General features: G+C 43.5%; 2 protein-coding genes across 5 annotated transcripts in view; one reads left to right on the forward strand and one right to left on the reverse strand.

Annotated features, from left to right (window-relative positions):
- USP36 (ubiquitin specific peptidase 36) overlaps positions 1–8,191 on the reverse strand; it is a 62,796-nt gene extending 54,605 nt beyond the window's left edge. Inside the window, exons 1-2 of one of the 2 annotated variants that reach the window (XM_075845089.1) lie at positions 7,828–8,191; positions 550–800 (exon numbers count right to left, since the gene is read on the reverse strand). In XM_075845089.1, coding sequence (XP_075701204.1) covers positions 550–793 — 244 coding nt within the window. In that variant the 5' untranslated portion in view covers positions 794–800; positions 7,828–8,191. The remainder of the gene's footprint in view (positions 1–549; positions 801–7,827) is intronic. The other variant, XM_075845090.1, reaches the window with a different exon arrangement.
- A 51-nt stretch (positions 8,192–8,242) lies between these two features.
- The window catches only part of ENGASE (endo-beta-N-acetylglucosaminidase), a 174,527-nt gene continuing 164,435 nt past the window's right edge, over positions 8,243–18,334 (forward strand). For all 3 annotated transcript variants that reach the window (XM_075845092.1, XM_075845097.1, XM_075845093.1), the window contains exon 1: positions 8,243–8,398. The gene's annotated coding sequence lies outside the window, so the exon portion shown is untranslated. The remainder of the gene's footprint in view (positions 8,399–18,334) is intronic.

Consider the following 18,334-nt stretch of genomic DNA (forward strand, 5'->3'; position numbering starts at 1 on the left):
TCTTCAGCATAACGAGCAGCGACGATCACAGCCGAAGGTGCAGAGCGCTCAGCTGAGCCCTACTTCATCTTCGTTTCAGTTACGTGAGAGTCTCAGCACCCCCACCGATGAAAACTTCTGATCTGTCTTGGAAGGTGCATTACACTTTAAAGTATATTACAATGTGAATAGTATCCCAAAATACATATATTTCATATGAGAAAAAAAAAAAGCACCAAAAAGGTATCCATAGCTTTTATTCCTGTGAAGTATTACAACATGTGAGCAGTAATACCGCTCACAATTTATAAGTGATCTTGATGTTTATATCACCTTTAAATTACCCAACAATTAGGCTCCAAATTGCTGTATGGAGACCTCTGCTAAGTCCTATCTTGATCACTTCTTCACGATGGAGAATTACCATCAACTATGATAGATTCCATAGTCTCCTGATGAACTAGAGGGAATCCAGTATTACGATAGCACCTATAGGCCAGTAGCTTATAATGGATAATTTTCTTGTAATTAAAGAAACTGTAAAAAAGACAAACATTCACAACTACATACCCTGCTTTTGGCACCTTTCCGAGTCCCTCTGTGAAGTTGTAGGTTGAAGAGTGGGACTTAAAAGGATATATTTGCTCTTCAGTGTCTCCAACTGGTAGTAGAAACTTTTGCTTGCAGGTTCAAATTCTATTTTTTGTAAAAGTATCTTTTTAGCAGAGGAAGTGAGCAACTTCCCAAGTTCTACATCATCAGAGTACTTTCGACCTGGTTTCAGGGCATCTTTTAGTTTTTCCACAATTGGCATGTTTGCTCTAAAACGGTAAAGAAAAAGAAATTGATATTCAAACTTTTCACATTTTGCTACACCAAGGCCATAGGGCTTGTCTACACGTAATGGAATTGCTGCAGAAAAATTTTGCAGCAATTCCGTTGTAAGTAGCAGACATTCCGCTGCGGCAGAAAATACGCACCGCAAGTCAATTTCTGGCCGGAATTTTTATGCAGCGTGTGGATGAGATTTGCTGCTACTGTATTCTCCTGCGTATTTTCTATCCGCAATTCCGGACGGAAAATACACCGCAATTCCGTTATGTGTGGACGAGCCCTTATGCTTATGGCCATATTCAGGATCTGTATCGCAAGCACCCTGAATACAGCTGCAGTTAAAAGGAATAAAATAGGCTGCATGTAACTCCGTGAACTTGTTTGAATTGCAGCGGTTACTCGATAAGGGCCTGTTCACATCAGCGTTCGGTTTCCATTGATGGGTTCCCTCAGAGGAACCCATGAACGGAAAGACAAAAGGAAACCATAGCTTCCGTTTGCATTACCATTGATTTCAATGATAATGCTTTCATTGCTAATGGTTTCCGTTCGTCTCCGTTCCATAAGGTTTCCGTTTTTGACGGAATGAATAGCGCAGTCGAATGGAAACCTCACGGAATGGAGACAAACGGAAACAATTAGCAATGGAAGCATCACCATTCAAATCAATGGTAATGCAAACGGAAGCTATGGTTTCCGTTTGCCTTTCCATTTATGGGTTCCTCCGACGGAAAGGTCTGACGAAACCCATCAACGGAAACCGAACGCTGATGTGAACAGGCCCTAAATTGGAAATCCTTACTACAAAAAGTCTGTGTGTAGCTCTGCCCTAAGGGGTAGTTCACACGGCGTCTTTTGGCACTGTAAGGGTATGTTCACATGCAAACGCAAAATACGTCTGAAATTACGGAACTGTTTCCACGCGAAAACAGCTCCTGAATTTCAGCCGTTTTTACAAGTGCACAAGTTTTTTGCGGCGTCCATTACGGATGTAATTGGAGCTGTTTTTCAATGGAGTAAATGAAGAACGGCTCCAAAAACGTCCCAAGAAGTGACATGCACTTCTTTGACGCGGGCGTATTTTTATGCGCCGTCTTGACAGCGACGCGTAAAATGACACCTCGTTGGAACAGAACATCGTAAAACCCATTGAAAGTAATGGCCAGATGTTTGCAGACGTAATGGAGCCGTCTTTTCAGGCATAATTCGAGGCGTAAAACGCCCGAATTAAGTCTGAAAATAGGTCATGTGCACATACCCTAAAACGCCTTTAAAAAGAATGCTCTTTCTTTGAACGGTTTCAGTCTCCGATCTCCTAATGAAATCAATTGGAAGCAGAAAAAAAAAAAACTTGACGCCCGTTTGGAGGGTTTTTTTTGTGGCAGTTTTTGCATTAAATTCATTGGCTCAAAAATACCTCAGGCAAAGGACGCTGAAAAAAAAAAAGCGTAAAAAAACGCTAACAATTTCAAAATCTGTCTCAAAATTTCTGACGGAATTTCAGGGCACATTTTTTTCCTCCTGACAAAAAAAAGAACGTGTGAACTCTCCCTAAGGAAAAAAAAAGTGGCACGCAACTTTTAAAGTGTAACTAAACGTTTAACAAACTTCAGACGTGTCAGAGACATGTCAGAAGTTTGGATCGGTGGGGGTCCGAGCACGGAGACCTCCACCAATCGCTAAAACTAAGCAGCTGAAGCGCTCGTGTGATCGCTCAGCCACTTCGTTTCTGTATCGGTGTACGGACTCAGACTTTCTATTGAGCCCGTACTCCAATACATTCATTTCCGGGAAAAGCCGAACAGACAGGAAGCGGCTGAGCGATCACACAAACACTTCTGCTGCTTCGTTCTAGCGATTGGTGGGTGTCTCAGTGCTCGGACCCCCACCGATCCAAACTTCTGACATATCACTATGACATGTCAGAAGTTTGGTACACGTTTAGTGTAACATGGCGTATTACAGAGATGGCCTCCCCTAAAAAAATGGTTCAGAGGGAGAATATAGTGACTCGCAAAGGCACCACATATGGCAGAACACAGAGTGCCTATGGATCTATAGTAACTCCATGCGCTGCTGTACAGATTCCATGCACACGGCATCGCCATATACATGACTCCTAAATGTGGTAGATTCTGTTCGCACAAGTGCTAATTTTCCCATCGTTTTTCACAGAATAAGGCCTCATGCACACGACCGTATTTTTTCCCACCCGTAAATACTGGCGTAAATACGGGTCCGGTGTCACACGTATTCCACCCGTTTTGCACCAGTATTTACGAACCCGTGCCCGTAAATATGGGTCCGGTGTCACCCGTATTACACCCGTATTTACGGGCACGTTTTTGGCGGCAAAATAGCGCTGCACTAATCGGCAGCCCCTTCTCTCTATCAGTGCAGGATAGAGAGAAGGGACAGCCTTTTCTGTAATAAAAGTTAAAGAAATTCATACTTACCCGGCCGTTGTCTTGGTGACGCGTCCCTCTCTTCACATCCAGCCCGACATCCCTGGATGACGCGGCAGTCCATGTGACCGCTGCAGCCTGTGATTGACCTGTGATTGGCTGCAGCGGTCACATGGCCTGAAACGTCATCCAGGACTTCGGGCCGGATGTCGCGAGGGACGCGTCACCAAGGCAACGGGCGGGAGACCGGACTGGAGGAAGCAGGAAGTTGTCGGTAAGTATGAACGTCTTTTATTTTTATTTTTTACAGGTTTATACTGATCGGTAGTCACTGTCCAGGGTGCTGAAAGAGTTACTGCCGATCAGTTAACTCTTTCAGCTCCCTGGACAGTGACTATTTACTGACGTCGCTTAGCAACGCTGCCGTAATGACGGGTGCACACATGTAGCCACCCGTCATTACGAGAGCTCCATAGACTTCTATGGACTGTCCGTGCCGTTATTACGGCCTGAAATAGGACATGTTCTATCTTTTTCAACGGCACGGGCACCTTCCCGTGAGAAAACGGGAAGGCACCCGTCGCCAATAGAAGTCTATGAGCCCGTTATTACGGGTCGTGATTACGACCCGTAATAACGGGCGTTTTTACGGTCGTGTGCATGAGGCCTTACATAGCAGATTGCAGTACTCCACGAGGTTTGAAAAAAAAAAAAAAAAAAAATGCACAGAAACCTTATATAATCAATGGGAAAAAAATGGATTTTCTTATTATGGACCTGTAGAGTTTTTTTTTGTTTAGATTGTATAGAATAGCACAGCGTGTTTTTTGTTGTTTTTTTACTGCCTGTCAAAAAGCAACAAAAAACTGACAGAAAAAAAATAAAAGGAAGAGTGAACCTAAATATACCGCACAGACAACACTGTCCATACGGGAGCAGCAGTGGTGATCATTTGATCACTGTTTATCCAGCTCCAGAGAGCCCAGGCAGGAAAAAATTTGCAGCGAGAATCCTTGGCCAGAGAGAAATTTTCTTAATAGCCACCACTGAATTGGTGGTGGTTTTGAAAAATTACACCATGCATCAATGCGCAGATTCTAGCTGCGACCTGGGCATAAGCAAAAAATTTTGATAAGACCACAGCCGGCAAAAGACCACTGGAGCCGGCCGATTATCAGCAACCTTCCAATTTTGGCAACAATTGTACCCGATGGGGGGGGGGGGGGCAAAAAAAAGTTCAACATGTCAGATAAACTTCACTACAGACTTAAAGAGGCTCTGTCACCACAGTATAAGTGCCCTATCTCCTATATAAGAAGATGGGCGTTGTAATGTAGGTGACAGCAGTGCCTTTTATTTAAAAAAACGATCTTTTTTCACAACGTTAGGAGCTATTCAAGTTTATGCTAATGAGCTTTCTTAATGCCCAAGTGGGTGTACTTTTACTTTCGACCAAGTGGGCGTTGTACAGAGGAGCGCATGACGCTGACCAATCAGCATCATGCACTCCTCTCCATTCATTTACACTGCACTAGCGATATAGATATATCACTATGTGCAGCCTCATACACAAACCCTAACATTACTACAGTGTCCTGATAATGAATACACATGAAATCCAGCCTGGACGTCATGTGTACTCAGAATCCTGACACTTCTGAATCTTTTCTGTGAGATTCCAGCAACGGAAACAAAATCTCGCGAGATTACGGAGCTAAACGAGATTTGGTGTCACTTGCCGGAATCTCACAAAAAAAGATTCAGAAGTGTCAGGATTCTGAGTACACATGACATCCAGGCTGGATTTCATGTGTATTCATTATCAGGACACTGTAGTAATGTTAGGGCTTGTGTATGAGGCTGCACATAGTGATATATCTATATCGCTAGTGCAGTGTAAATGAATGGAGAGGAGTGCATGATGCCGATTGGTCAGCGTCATGCACTCCTCTGTACAACGCCCACTTGGTCGAAAGTAAAAGTACGCCCACTTGGGCATTAAGAAAGCTCATTAGCATAAACTTAAATCGCTTCTAACTTTGTGAAAAAAGATCGTTTTTTTAAATAAAAATCATTACTGTCACCTACATTACAGCGCCCATCTCCTTATATAGGAGACAGGGCACTTATAATGTGGTGACAGAGTCTCTTTAAAGAGGCTCTGTCACCACATTATAAGTGGCCTGTCTCCTACATAAGGAGATGGGCGCTGTAATGTAGGTGACAGTAATGATTTTTATTTTAAAAAAACGATTTTTACCACTTTATTAGTGATTTTAGATTTATGCTAATGAGTTTCTTAATGCCCAACTGGGTGTGTTTTTACTTTAGACCAAGTGGGCGTTGTACAGAGGAGTGCATGACGCTGACCAATCAGTGACCAATCAGCGTCATGCACTCCTCTACATTAATTTCCTCAGCACATAGGGATCCTGCTAGATCGCTATGCACTGTCTTATACTAACACATTAATGATACTGAAGTGTTTAGACACTGAATAGACATTCCACGGGATGTCTATTCACAATCTCTGCACTTCGTTACTGTTTCTGTGGTAGTTACAGCAGAGCAAAACGTAATCTTGCGAGATTACGCAGTAAATCACAGGTTACAGTGAGATCACGCGTCCTCTGCTGTAAATACCACAGAGTAACGAAGTGCAGAGATTGTGAATAGACATCCCGTGGAATGTCTATTCACTGTCTAAACACTTCAGTATTGTTAATGTGTTAGTATAAGGGTATGTTCACATGTGCACGTCTGTTACGGCTGAAATTACGGAGCTGTTTTCAGGAGAAAACAGCTCCTGAATTTCAGCCGTAATGGCAAGTGCAGGCATTTTTCGCAGCGTCCATTACGGACGTAATTGGGGCTGTTTTTTCTATGGAGTCAATGGAAAACGGCTCCAATTACGTCCCAAGAAGTGACAGGCACTTCTTTGACGCGGGCACGTAAATGACCGTCGGCACAGTACATCGTAAAACACATTCAAATGAATGGGCAGATGTTTGCCAACGCTTTCAAGCAGTATTTTCGGCCGTAATTGCAGCAAAAAAACGCCTGAATTACGCCTAAATGAATGGAGAGGAGCGCATGATGCTGATTGGCCACTGATTGGTCAGCGTCATACACTCCTCCGTACAACGCCCACTTGGTCTAAAGTAAAAACACGCCCACTTGGGCATTAAGCAACTCATTAGCATAAAGCTAAAATCACTAATAAAGTGGTGAAAACAGATCGTTTTTTTTAATAAAAAGCACTACTGTCATCTACATTACAGCGCCGATCTCCTTATGTAGGAGACAGGGCACTTATAATGTGGTGACAGAGCCTCTTTAAAGAGACTCTGTCACCACATTATAAGTGCCCTATCTTGTACATAATATGATTGGTGCTGTAATGTAGAGAACAACAGTGTTTTTTTATTTAGAAAAACGAACATTTATGACAGCGTTTTGACCTATATTAGCTTTATTTAGTTGTCCATTGAGAAACTCATTAGCATAAAGCTAATATAGGTCATAACTCCGTAAAAAATGATTGTTTTTCTAAATAAAAAAACACAGCTGTAATCTACATTACAGCGCCGATCACATCATGTACACGATTGGGCACTTATAATGTGGTGACGGAGACGCTTTAAGCCCCCTGTACACGACCGTACCCATAATCACGCTCTGTGATTACGGGCACAGCCATCCGCGGGCAACCACCTGCATTTGCGGGCCATGCTCCGATTCTAAGGTATGGGAGCACGGTCCGTAAAATCAAAACATAGTACATGCTCTATAGTTTGCAGAGGCTTTCTACGGTGTCCGTGGGCAATAGAAGCAAATGGGTCCGTAATTAGACTAATTCTATGGTCGCGTGCATGGGGCCTTAGGGTGGCCCGTTTCCCCATTCTTTTATAAAAAAAAAAAAAAAAAGGAACAGGCTAGGCCTCATACACGCGACCCTAATTTTTTCCCGTAATTGCAGATCTGTAATTGCGGATAAAAATACTGATCCTTTCATATGTATGGGCCACGGACACCTTCCCGTCTATTTACGGGTACGCGTCCAGGCCATTGAAACGACTCGCAAAAAAATAGCACTTGTCCTATGTTTTTGCATTTACGGACCACGCGCCTATACGTTTTAATGAGAGCACGACCCGCAAATGACGGTGACAGCCCGCATCCCGCCTGTGCCCGTAACAGCAGACCGTACAAACGACTACGGACGCCTGCAGGGGCCTTACTGCAACAACTCGCGACCAGCGCACATCACATGCAGCTTATGTTTATTGGGGATTTTTAATTATTATTATTTGACGTCTACACCCGCTTTATGGATAAAATATAAAACGTCTTGAGTTTTTAGAAGGCTGTGGGGTGTGTGTGGATTGCAGGGCGAGCACATGCACGGAGCAGCCATACACCAGGTGAGCTCCTACATGCACATGTGGTGGTGTGCGGGCACTGACAGACCAGGCCGTGTACCTGCCGCACTGGCACCACACATAACCCGCGCAATCTGCCAACGAGCGGCTGGCACTGCAAGTAACAGCGGGTTATGCAGACACACGGATAAACAGCAGTATGTTCGATTTCTGGACCCAGCACTTACCCGGCCCCACTTTCTCCTCTCCAGATTCTTTCACTTCCTGTTCCGCCCCTGGCAATTTCCGTTCCCTCACTGAATATGGCTAACTCAAAGCACGGGCGTTATGCAGTAAATACCACATTACTGAACGTAGGTCTCGGGAATTGTATTGCTCCTGACTGCGGTGACACAAGCGGCTGACTGGCTCGGTGCCTCCTCATAAATGCCTCTAGCGCCACAGAGCGGCGGCCATGATGGCGAAGCCCGGCGTGTACTACTAATAGAAGTGGCTTTGGTAGACTGTACTGTAGACTAGACTGTAATACTTCGCGCAACCTCTGGCGTCTAGTGTAACCGTCGGCGAATGATTTCAGCGGCTATTTACAGTAGCTCATTGAGGCAGCCATTTTGTGGGATGTATATGTAGCCAATAGGAATGAAGCTGCGCGCTGTTTACTGGAAAGCAGACGGCACTGAGTCAATAATTACTGGGGGATTGGCGCGCTGCGTTCTAGCGGGAGCGCGGTGTAAATCCTGACAAGAATATGGACGCCTTCTCTGTGTGCAAGGAGCACAAATGGAAGCTGCAGGGAAGGTATCAGACCTCATGTATGAGTAGTAAATAGGACATTTGGGGTTTCTGTAAAACCTTTTTGTGATGTTTTTGAAAATGACAAACATTAAAAAAATATATAGTACTGAAGGAAAACTCAAATTTCCTTCTCCACATTAGGGTATGTTCACACACAGGTTTTTTTTCAGGCAGAAAATTCTGCCTCAAAATTCAGTTTGCAATTATGAGGCGGATTTTGCTCTGCCTGCACGCCGTTTGCCACGTTTTTCGTGACGTATTTCACCATTGAGCGCCAATGGGCAAAAACGCAGCGAAATACGCTTTCTCTGCCTTCCATTGATGTCAATTGGAGGTCAGAGGTGTAAACGCCCGAAGATAGGGCATGTTGCTTCTTTTTCCCGCGAGACGGTTTTTCCACTCGCTGGGAAAAAAAACCTCCGCCTCCCATTGAAATCAATGGGAGGCATTTTTGGCGCGGTTTCCGTGTAAAAACAAACTCAGTAGAAACACACTCGGTGTAAATACTGCAGATTTTTCCGCGATGGATTTATTGAGGAGAATCCACAACTTATTCCAGTAGCAGCCGTGTGGGTGAGATTTCAGCAAATCTAAACACAGATCAATGGACCTGCGGGACGGTTTTTCGGAAGGCATTCCCTGCGGCGTTCAGGGTGGATACGCTGCAAAGCTTGACGCAGTGTATCCGCCCTGAACACGCTGTGTGTTCGTACCCTTAAAGCAATATGAGAAATTTTTGTCATTTTTTTTCTTGCCCCGGGTGCCATGCCAACATATTCGTACCCCACAATCATGGCGGGGCCGCGGCGATGGGTTGACAAAGAGTCCTCTGTTTAACAGCGAATCTGAGGTATTTGAGCAGGGAGTCCACTGTAATAGACTGCCGACAACCCGCGGCTTATGGAGCGGCATCTCCTGATCCCGCTCCTAATATCATCCTGCAACATCCACCTTACATGGTTTAAGCGGTTTTACTGCAATTTACATTTATCACCTATCCTCAGGTCCCAAGTCATCAAAAATATGGGGTGCTGGCTTTAATTTCGCTCTGCAGGACAAAAACAGCCTCTTCAAAGGGGCTCATCCCCTAATGGAAAAATCCTACTAAAATAACATTATAAGGATATATCATATGATGCTGCAAGATATATGAACGACCCATGTAGGATTGCAAAACATGTAAATTAGGAGCCAAAATGGCCCCTGATTAAGGCCCTATTCACACGACAGGGTTTCCCAGCCGTGTGATGGCCATTCAAAAAACGGCCGCAGTAGGAACAATAGACCCGAAATGGGACTATTCACACGACCGACTTTTTGATGGCCCAGGAAACCGGGCTGTCAAAAAATGGAACATGCCCTATTTTTGGCCGTTCGCCCGGCTCCCATAGAAGTCTATGGGGCCGGGTAATACACGGCCATCCCTTGAATGTGTTCCGAGTGACGGCCGTGTCTTCCGTCGCTCGCTCTCTCCTCCTCACAGTGCGAAGTGCATGTGGGGAGGAGGGTATTTCTCTCCATGTCTCAAGGGGGATTCATGTCAATAATACGGAACCGTAACTCGTTCTGTGTGTTTAGAATCCGAAAAATGTTTCGGGACCGGCAGATCCAAGCGTTTACAGCGGTTCGTGTAACGATGTTGACTCACCCTCGCTTCAAATCTAATGTGGTTTCCCGAACATACCTCATATTACAGGGGCATTGTAATAAATATAGGACATGATCGGAATTACTAGTCGAATAGTGTTTAATATTGTAGGTCTCCTTTGTCTTAGGCCTTATTCACACGAACGTATAATACATCGGTGCCACACACGTGATTTTCACGCACGTCGCACGCACCTATGTTAGTCAATGAGGCCGTTCAGACAGTCCGTGATTTTCACTCAGCGTTATGTCCGCTGCGTAAAACTCACAACGTGTTCTATGTTTGTGCGTCTTTAACGCATCACGCACCCATTGAAGTCAATGGGTGCGTGAAAATCACGCGCAGAACACGGAAGCACTTCCGGGTGCCGCGCGTGATTCGCACTACAGTAGTAAAAAGAATGAATGAAAACCGAAAAGCACCTCCTGCTTTTCTGTTTGTAAACATAAAAACAGAGTGTCATAATGACGGTGGCTGCGCGAAAATTACGCAGCCACGCACCATACGCTGATGCCACACGGACCTTTTGCGTGCACAAACTGCAGCGTTTTTTGTGCGCGCAAGACGGACATGTCCGTGTGAATAAGGCCTTAGGGTGCGCAAAACTACCCCCCTTGAGCATAAGGGAATAGTACACGTACCCCAGACAAGGGAAGCAACCCTTTTTTTGGGATCTACATCCAAGAAATGGTGGACATTCGACCACCAGAAATTTATGTAACTCATCGTCGATCAGATCTCTAGCCTCATCAACAGTATATTCGATTCTCCTAGAGATGTCAAATTTAGGATCATTAGGTTTCTTCCCATAAACATAACGATCCTCTAATTTATGTCGTATTTCACCTATATACATATTCCTATCCATGATGACGACCGCGACGCCTTTGTCAGCAGGTTTGATGACCAGGTCGTCGTCCTGGATAAGTTCCATGAGAGCCTGCATTTTATCCTTTCTCATGTTGGGATGTTTAAACTTCTCTGTTTTGCAATCACCCTTCAATATATCAATGTCATTCTTCACTGCCAACATAAATGCTTCAATTGCAGGAACATTCATGGTGTTTGAATGTCCGGTTACATCAGACATATGCACACTTCACAAAATTCATAAGTCCCTATACAATCCTCCTGGACTCCCTATAGTGTCTAGTTCAGACTTCATATTGAGTCATATAGCCATTTTTCTCGATAATGCTCTCAGGTCTTTTGCGGTGAATACTTTATCTTACACACTGGATACTGACGATTGTCTTTTAAAACGACAGAATGTGGATCTTAGAAATAAGGGCGACCTCTTTTTAGTATGATTCGATGTACTGAGCCTATACACTTCTATTAATCATGAGAGAGGGATGGAGACAGTGTCAAAGAAATTCCTGATGTCTACTTTTTTACCAGAAAGTTGCAAATTTATTGTGTCATTCCTTGAAATCATACTTACCTGTAATTATTTTCTGTTTGAAAGTGAATTTTTTATTCAATCACACCCGCATATGCAAATATCTTCATGAGTGTTCTAGAAGAGGAACACATCTATGAATCCCACCACTTCAGACAAGTTCTGAGGTGGTGGCGATACATAGACTATACATTCCTAATATGGAAAGGGGAATTGAAGGGTCTGGAAGAGTTTTTTATTTTTTCCTCAATAATATTGATCCAGATGTGGGTTTTACGGTTAGGTCATCAGTATTAAAAACAGCCCCCAACTTGGACAACACCTTCAATAGCACTGCTTTTGACCGGATTCTGAATGTTTCTGGAGCATATTTTCTTACGACTCTGTGTAGTGCCATTCCTCTGTTATTACTTTCTGAAATGTATGAGCAATGGCGGAACTATAGGGGTCGCAGTTGCGACCGGCCCCATAGCCAAGGCGTGGCCCACGGCCCTCCGCCACATCTAGCTTTTCAGGGCCTGGAACACAGGGTCCTTAAACTGGCCACAGTCAGGATGTTGTGTTAGGCGTCACATACAAGGTCCAAAACCAACCTCAGTCATCACATCAATAGCCAAGTTAAGCAAACGTCTGCCATAGAAGTTTCTACCATGTGAAACTACAGTTCTCAGTATGGCCTGATTAATGGCATGCTGGGAGTTGTTTTTTCACAAACAAGAATTGCTCCACACATTATTTTAAGGTTTTAAAAAATAGAGGTTATGGATGAAGTCGGGAGGAGCTGATGGTTTCAAATAAAAATATATTGGAGGGTGGCCATTGTGAATAGCACATGTGTGGAGGGGCAGGGATGGAGCAAATAAGTATGTAAAACTTTAAATTGGCATGCTAGGGGAATGGGGGGGGGGGGTATTATGCTGAACTTCAAGAACCAAGAGAAGGGGGAAGCGCGTCTTGAAACCCCTACCTTGAGCAGTAAAAAAGCTTGCGCCACCTCTGTCTTTATATATCTGGTGTGTCAATAAAACATATCAGAAGATGTCAATGGTGGGAGGTCTGTCACCGATGACCCCCACCAAATGTTTAAATGAAAAAGCTATCACATGACACAGACCCCCACCGATCACCATGGTGGAGCACCATGCACTTTCGACTTATGACGAAGCATTAACATACAGTGAATAGGAGACTCTGACCACAAAGTAGAAGACATTTGTATCAGAAGTTCAAAAAGCACTGCACTCGAGAAAAAAGCTGTGGCTAGCTCTAGGAAGAGTTCTGGTAGTTCCAAACGTCTTCCATTTAAGAATTATGGAGACCACTGTGCTCTTGGGAACTTTCAGTGCAGTTGGCCAGGGCAGAACTAGCAGATCAGAAATTTCACGTACTGACTTGTGGCAAAGGTGGCAGCCTAAGACAGTGCCATCTTTGAACTGATCAGTAAGACTAGGACTGGGCGATTTATAAATTATTATTTTTTTAACTTTTAATTTTTTTTGTGTACTATAAAAAACTTTATTAAGCGGTTTTTCACTTTTTTTGTTCGTCCCCCTAAGAGACATGAACGAGCCATCGTTGGATCGCTTGCACGATATACTGCAATAATAATGTATTGCAGTATATTGTGATTCTGGCGGGCTTAATAGGAGTACAAAGATGGCAGACCTAGGGGCCTTCATTAGGCCCCCAAACTGCCATGCCTACCATCAGCCCTCCGCGATTGCGTCGATGGGCCATCAGAGGGGGTTTCCCCCTTTTAACGCGTTCGATTCCGCGGTTGCTATTTACAGCGGCATCTAAGGGGTTAAACGAGCGGGATCCCAATCGTTACAGTGAAATTCCGGCTTTAGCATACAACCGAGACCTGTGTTGCATGGAGTGAGCTCAGCCCGTGAGCCCGCTCCATTCTTCCCCTAACCCTCTTTGACGTAAGTATACATCATACATCAGGAACGGGTTAAAATTGACGATGCTCTGGCCAGGAATTCCGTCCATGGAAAAGCCTCTGACGTCACTGTCCATATATGGACAGTGACATCAGGGGCTACTCCTGTCTCAAAGTTCCTGGCTAGAGTGATTCTGATACTTACGTCAGGGGGTCCCCAGGGCTGGAATCTCCAGCAGACTGCTACCTGATGCTCTTCCCGGGGACTCCGGCCATGAGGAAGCTCCCCGAGTTGTTCATTTAATGTATACCTCTGACGGATGCCACACATATGCTCCCATGTTAAAAAAAATTGTGTATTTCGGGAGGTTTTCAGCATCCAGGGTTCTACTAAAACTAAGTGAGCACTTTCGCAGTTGCTGTAATGAAAAGAAAAAAAAAAGATACAATTAAGAATTTTTAACAATTTGATAAAAAGGACAACTGAAGGCTTTATTTTAGGGGAGAATGCTTTGTAAATCTTTAGAGGGTTAAATTTTGATTTAAGAACAATTGATCTCATGTTGTTTATTCCACCAGAATTACTTACTATTCTCTTTGGAAACTGCTGTTGACTGACTGGAGAGCCTCATAGCAACAATTTCACAAAATCTAAAGAACAGATGGATCGGGGGATTTGGTTCCAGAAGCAGCACAGTGCAAAAGAAGAAAGACAAATATAAATATACATATTAATATATTCAAAAGCATTATAAAATACAGGTTAAACAATGCTGTATATAAGGCTATGTTTACCTCTGCTTTGAAGGCTCCCTCAGATTTGATGGGAAATAAAGCGGAGCATGCAAACATGATGACAGGTGAAACCCATTTATTTAACATGTTTCACCTGTAAAAACTGCAACCACTTGTTTCAAAATGCAGCATGCTTTGGGTATGGCTTTTTTTCAGGCTTTTTTCCCATAGGATTTTTTTTTATTTTTATAAATCCTTTTATTTTCCGTCTTCAACACACAAAATATAATGGTGCAGACAAATGCAGCACTGACATCGGCCCACAGGCCAGAAAATGGAAGTACAAAGAGGGCAAAGAATCCACAGAATAACAACGTACAGCTGAAATCAATAAGGATCAAGAAACTCTGATATGCACCCTGAACCCGCAGCCATGCATAATCACCTGTAGGAGAACAGGAAAGAAGTAAAGAGAAACAAAAGAGAAGAGGGGACAGGAAGGAAGGAGAAAGAACTGACCTGACACCCAGTGCTAATGCTCAAGAGGCCATGATGGTCCTGTACTCCAAAGAAGATTGAAACCTAATCCATTCACGCCATGTTTTGAGGAAGTTGACATGGAATCCTCTCATTGATGCCGTGAGGTCCTCCATTCTCATAATCTCCTGGATCTTGCTGAACCACATGTCCACCGACGGAGGACAATATTGTTTCCACAGCGCGGGGACACGCTCTAGCTGCATTCACCAGGTGGTGAACAACTGAGCGTCGATACGTGGGTAGAGGCACATCACACAGATGGAGCAGGAAGAGGCCCGGGGATAGCGGGAGGGGGAAATCCGTAAATTTCAAGGAGATGCACAACACCTCAGACCATAAATCGGTCAACAGCGGGCAATCCCAAAAAATGTGAAAGATTGTACCCACATGGTCACCACATCTCCAACACAACGGCGAGACCGCAGGTATCATCGCATGCAATCTGGAAGGCACTCTATACCATCGTGACAGAATCTTAACCCCTTAAGGACGCAGCCTAGTTTTGGCCTTAAAGGAACAGTGTCACGACCAACTTTTTTTTTAATATGTTATGTGTTTTAGTGTGATAGATCAATAAATTTTATTAATGTATGTTGCTGTGTTGTACTTTTTACTTTTTTAATTGATTTACTTCTCTATGGGGGCTGCCATTTTTGTTTCCATTACTGTGTGTGTCGATTAACGACACACACAGACATGGAATACGGCAGCCACAGTCCCATAGGGACTGCGAACGGCTCCCGTCCCATTGACTGCCGTGTACGGCGTCTGTGTGGGAACTGCGCATGCGCCGCTCCCACACAGTCCTATTCGAAATTGGCGCCGTCCGGCGCCATTTTCCTGTGGACCGGAAGTCGCGGCCGGACAGTAATATTACTACTTCCGGTCGCGGCTTCCGGACTTGTGCACATGGAACAGCGGCAGCAAAGGGAGCGGACGGGCCGGAGGGAGCCGCGGCGGCAGGAGCAGGTAAGAGATTTCAATGTATGTTAGTGTTTGTGTGTGTTTACTACTGTATGTAAACCTACTACACTGTGGGTTACCTCAAAAAATGGCGACACACAGTGTAGGAGGTTAAACCTTTCAAACCCCTCGTTTATCCCGGCACTAGCCAGGATAAAGGAGGGGGGAATGCTGAGAGCTCACTAGAGCGAGAGCTTTTAACCCAATGTTGCAATGCTGCAATTTTGGGAACTAGCTCCATCTAGTGACCAAAAATGGGTAGTATTATAAATTAGAAAAAATTAGAAAAAATTTATAATATTTCCTGACTCGCGAAAAAAATAAAAAAAATTTGAACAATGTTTAATCACCCACACACTAAATGTTTAAATTTTAAAAAAAAAAAATGTTTTTCGGGCAACAACATGCCTTTAAGGCTCAGAGCCCATTTTTCAAATCTGACATATTTCACTTTATGTGGTAATAACGTCGGAATGCTTAAACCTACCCAAGCGATTCTGAGATTGTTTTCTCGTGACATATTGGGCTTCATGTTCGTGGTAAAATTTGGTCGATATATTCAGTGTTTATTGGTGAAAAAATTGCATTTTTCAGAATTTAAATGCATCTGCTTGTAAAACAGACGGTTATACCACCCAAAATAGTTACTAGTTCACATTTCCCATATGTCTACTTTAGATTGGCATCGTTTTTTGAACATTCTTTTATTTTTCTTGGACGTTACAAGGCTTAGAACATAAACAGCAATTTCTCATATTTTTAAGAAAATGTCAAAAGCCTTTTTTTAAGGTACCTCTTGAGTTCTGAAGTGGCTTTGTGGGGCCTATGTATTAGAAACCCTGATAAAACACCCCATTTTAAAAACTAGACCCCTCAAAGTATTCAAAACAGCAGTTATAAAGTTTTTTAACCCTTCAGGCATTTCACAGGAATTAAAGCAAAGTGGAGGTGAAATTTGCAAATTTCATTTTTCTTGCTGAATTTCAATTTTATTCATTTTTTTTTCTGTAACACAGAAGGTTTTACCAGAGAAATACTACTAAATATGTATTGTCCAGATTCTGCAGTTTTTAGAAATGTCCCACATGTGGCCCTACTGCGCTCGTGGACTAAAACACAAGCCCTAGAAGCAAAGAAGCACCTAGTGCATTTTGAGTCCTCTTTTTTTATTAGAATATATTTTAGGCAGCATGCCAGGTTTGAAGAGGTGTTGAGGTGTCAAAACAGTAGGAATCCCCCAATAGTGACCCCATTTTGGAAACTACACCCCTCAAGGAATTCATTTAGGGTTGTTGTTACCATTTTGACCGCACAGTTTTTTCACAGCACGTATTTGAATTGGGCTCTGAAATGAAAAAAAATTCATTTTTTCCAATAAAATGTCATTTGTGATCAAAATTTCTTATTTTCACAGGGAACAAAATACCCCATTTTGTTGCCCAATTTGTCCTTAGTGTGGCAATACCCCATTTGTGGTGATAAACTGCCGTTTGGGCCCATGGGAGGGCTCAGAAGGAAAGGAGCGCTATATGTTTGTTGGAGTCCAGATTTTTTTGGATTGGTTTTTGGGTGCCATGTCGCATTTGCAGAGCCTCAGAGGTATCAAAGCAATGGAAACCCACCAAAAGTGACCCCATTTTGGAAACTACACACCTCAAGGAATTCATTTATGGTTGTTGTTAGCATTTTGACCACACAGTTTTTTCACAGCACCTATTTCAATTGGGCTGTGACATTAAAAAAATGACATTTTTTCCAATAAGATGTAATTTTTTACCAAAATGTCTTATTTTCACAGGGAACAAAATACTCAATTTTGTTGCCCAATTTCTCCTGAGTGCATCAATACCCCATTTGTGGCAATAAACTTCCGTTTGGGCCCATGGGAGGCCTCAGAAGGGAAGGAGCGCTGTGTGTTCTTTGGAGTACAGATTTTGCTGGTTTGGTTTTCGTGTGCCATGTCGCATTTGCAGAGCCCCAGAGGTATCAAAGCAATAGAAACCCACCACAAATGACCCCATTTTGGAAACTACACCCCTCAAGGAATTCATTTATAGGTGTTGTGACCATTTTGACCCCATAGTTTTTTCACAGAACTTATTTGAATTGGGCTGGGAATGAAAACAAAATTATTTTTGTCAAATAATATGTAGTTTTGGCTGAAAATTTCTTATTTTCACAAGAAACAAAATACCCCATTCTGTTACGCGAAATTGTTCTGAGTGCCGCAATACCCCATTTGTTGTGATAAACTGCCGTTTGGGCCCATGGGAGGGCTCAGAAGGAAAGGACCACCATTTGGCCTACTCGGGATTTTCTAGTGTGAAGTCATGTATGCAGAAGCCCCTGAGGTACCAGTACAGTTGAAACCCGCAAGAAGTGACCCCGTTTTAAAAACTACACCCTTAAGGCATTCATCTAGAGGTGTAGTGAGCATTTTGACCGGAGACCTACACCCCATAAACTGTAATGTGGGTTCTCCCAGGTATGGCAATACCCTACATGTGGCTGTTATCAGCTGCCTGGACACACAGCAGGGCCCAGAGGGGAAAGACGAGGGGGGATAAGCTGTGCGGAGGGCATCAGGGTAAGTAAAATTGGGGTAAATTATAAACCAAGTGATGTATGATAAATTTTAAAACACTTTCATACAGAGCTCTGGTTATTCGGGACACGTATCACATTGATATATTGTGTCCTCCCTTACCCCCTCTTATAGCAGACTTTGCACCTCTTTTGACTTATTCCCTTCTTGCCAGTTTGGGG

Source organism: Rhinoderma darwinii, chromosome 13 (genome assembly GCF_050947455.1).
Source record: "Rhinoderma darwinii isolate aRhiDar2 chromosome 13, aRhiDar2.hap1, whole genome shotgun sequence".
Classification (NCBI taxonomy): domain Eukaryota; kingdom Metazoa; phylum Chordata; class Amphibia; order Anura; family Rhinodermatidae; genus Rhinoderma; species Rhinoderma darwinii.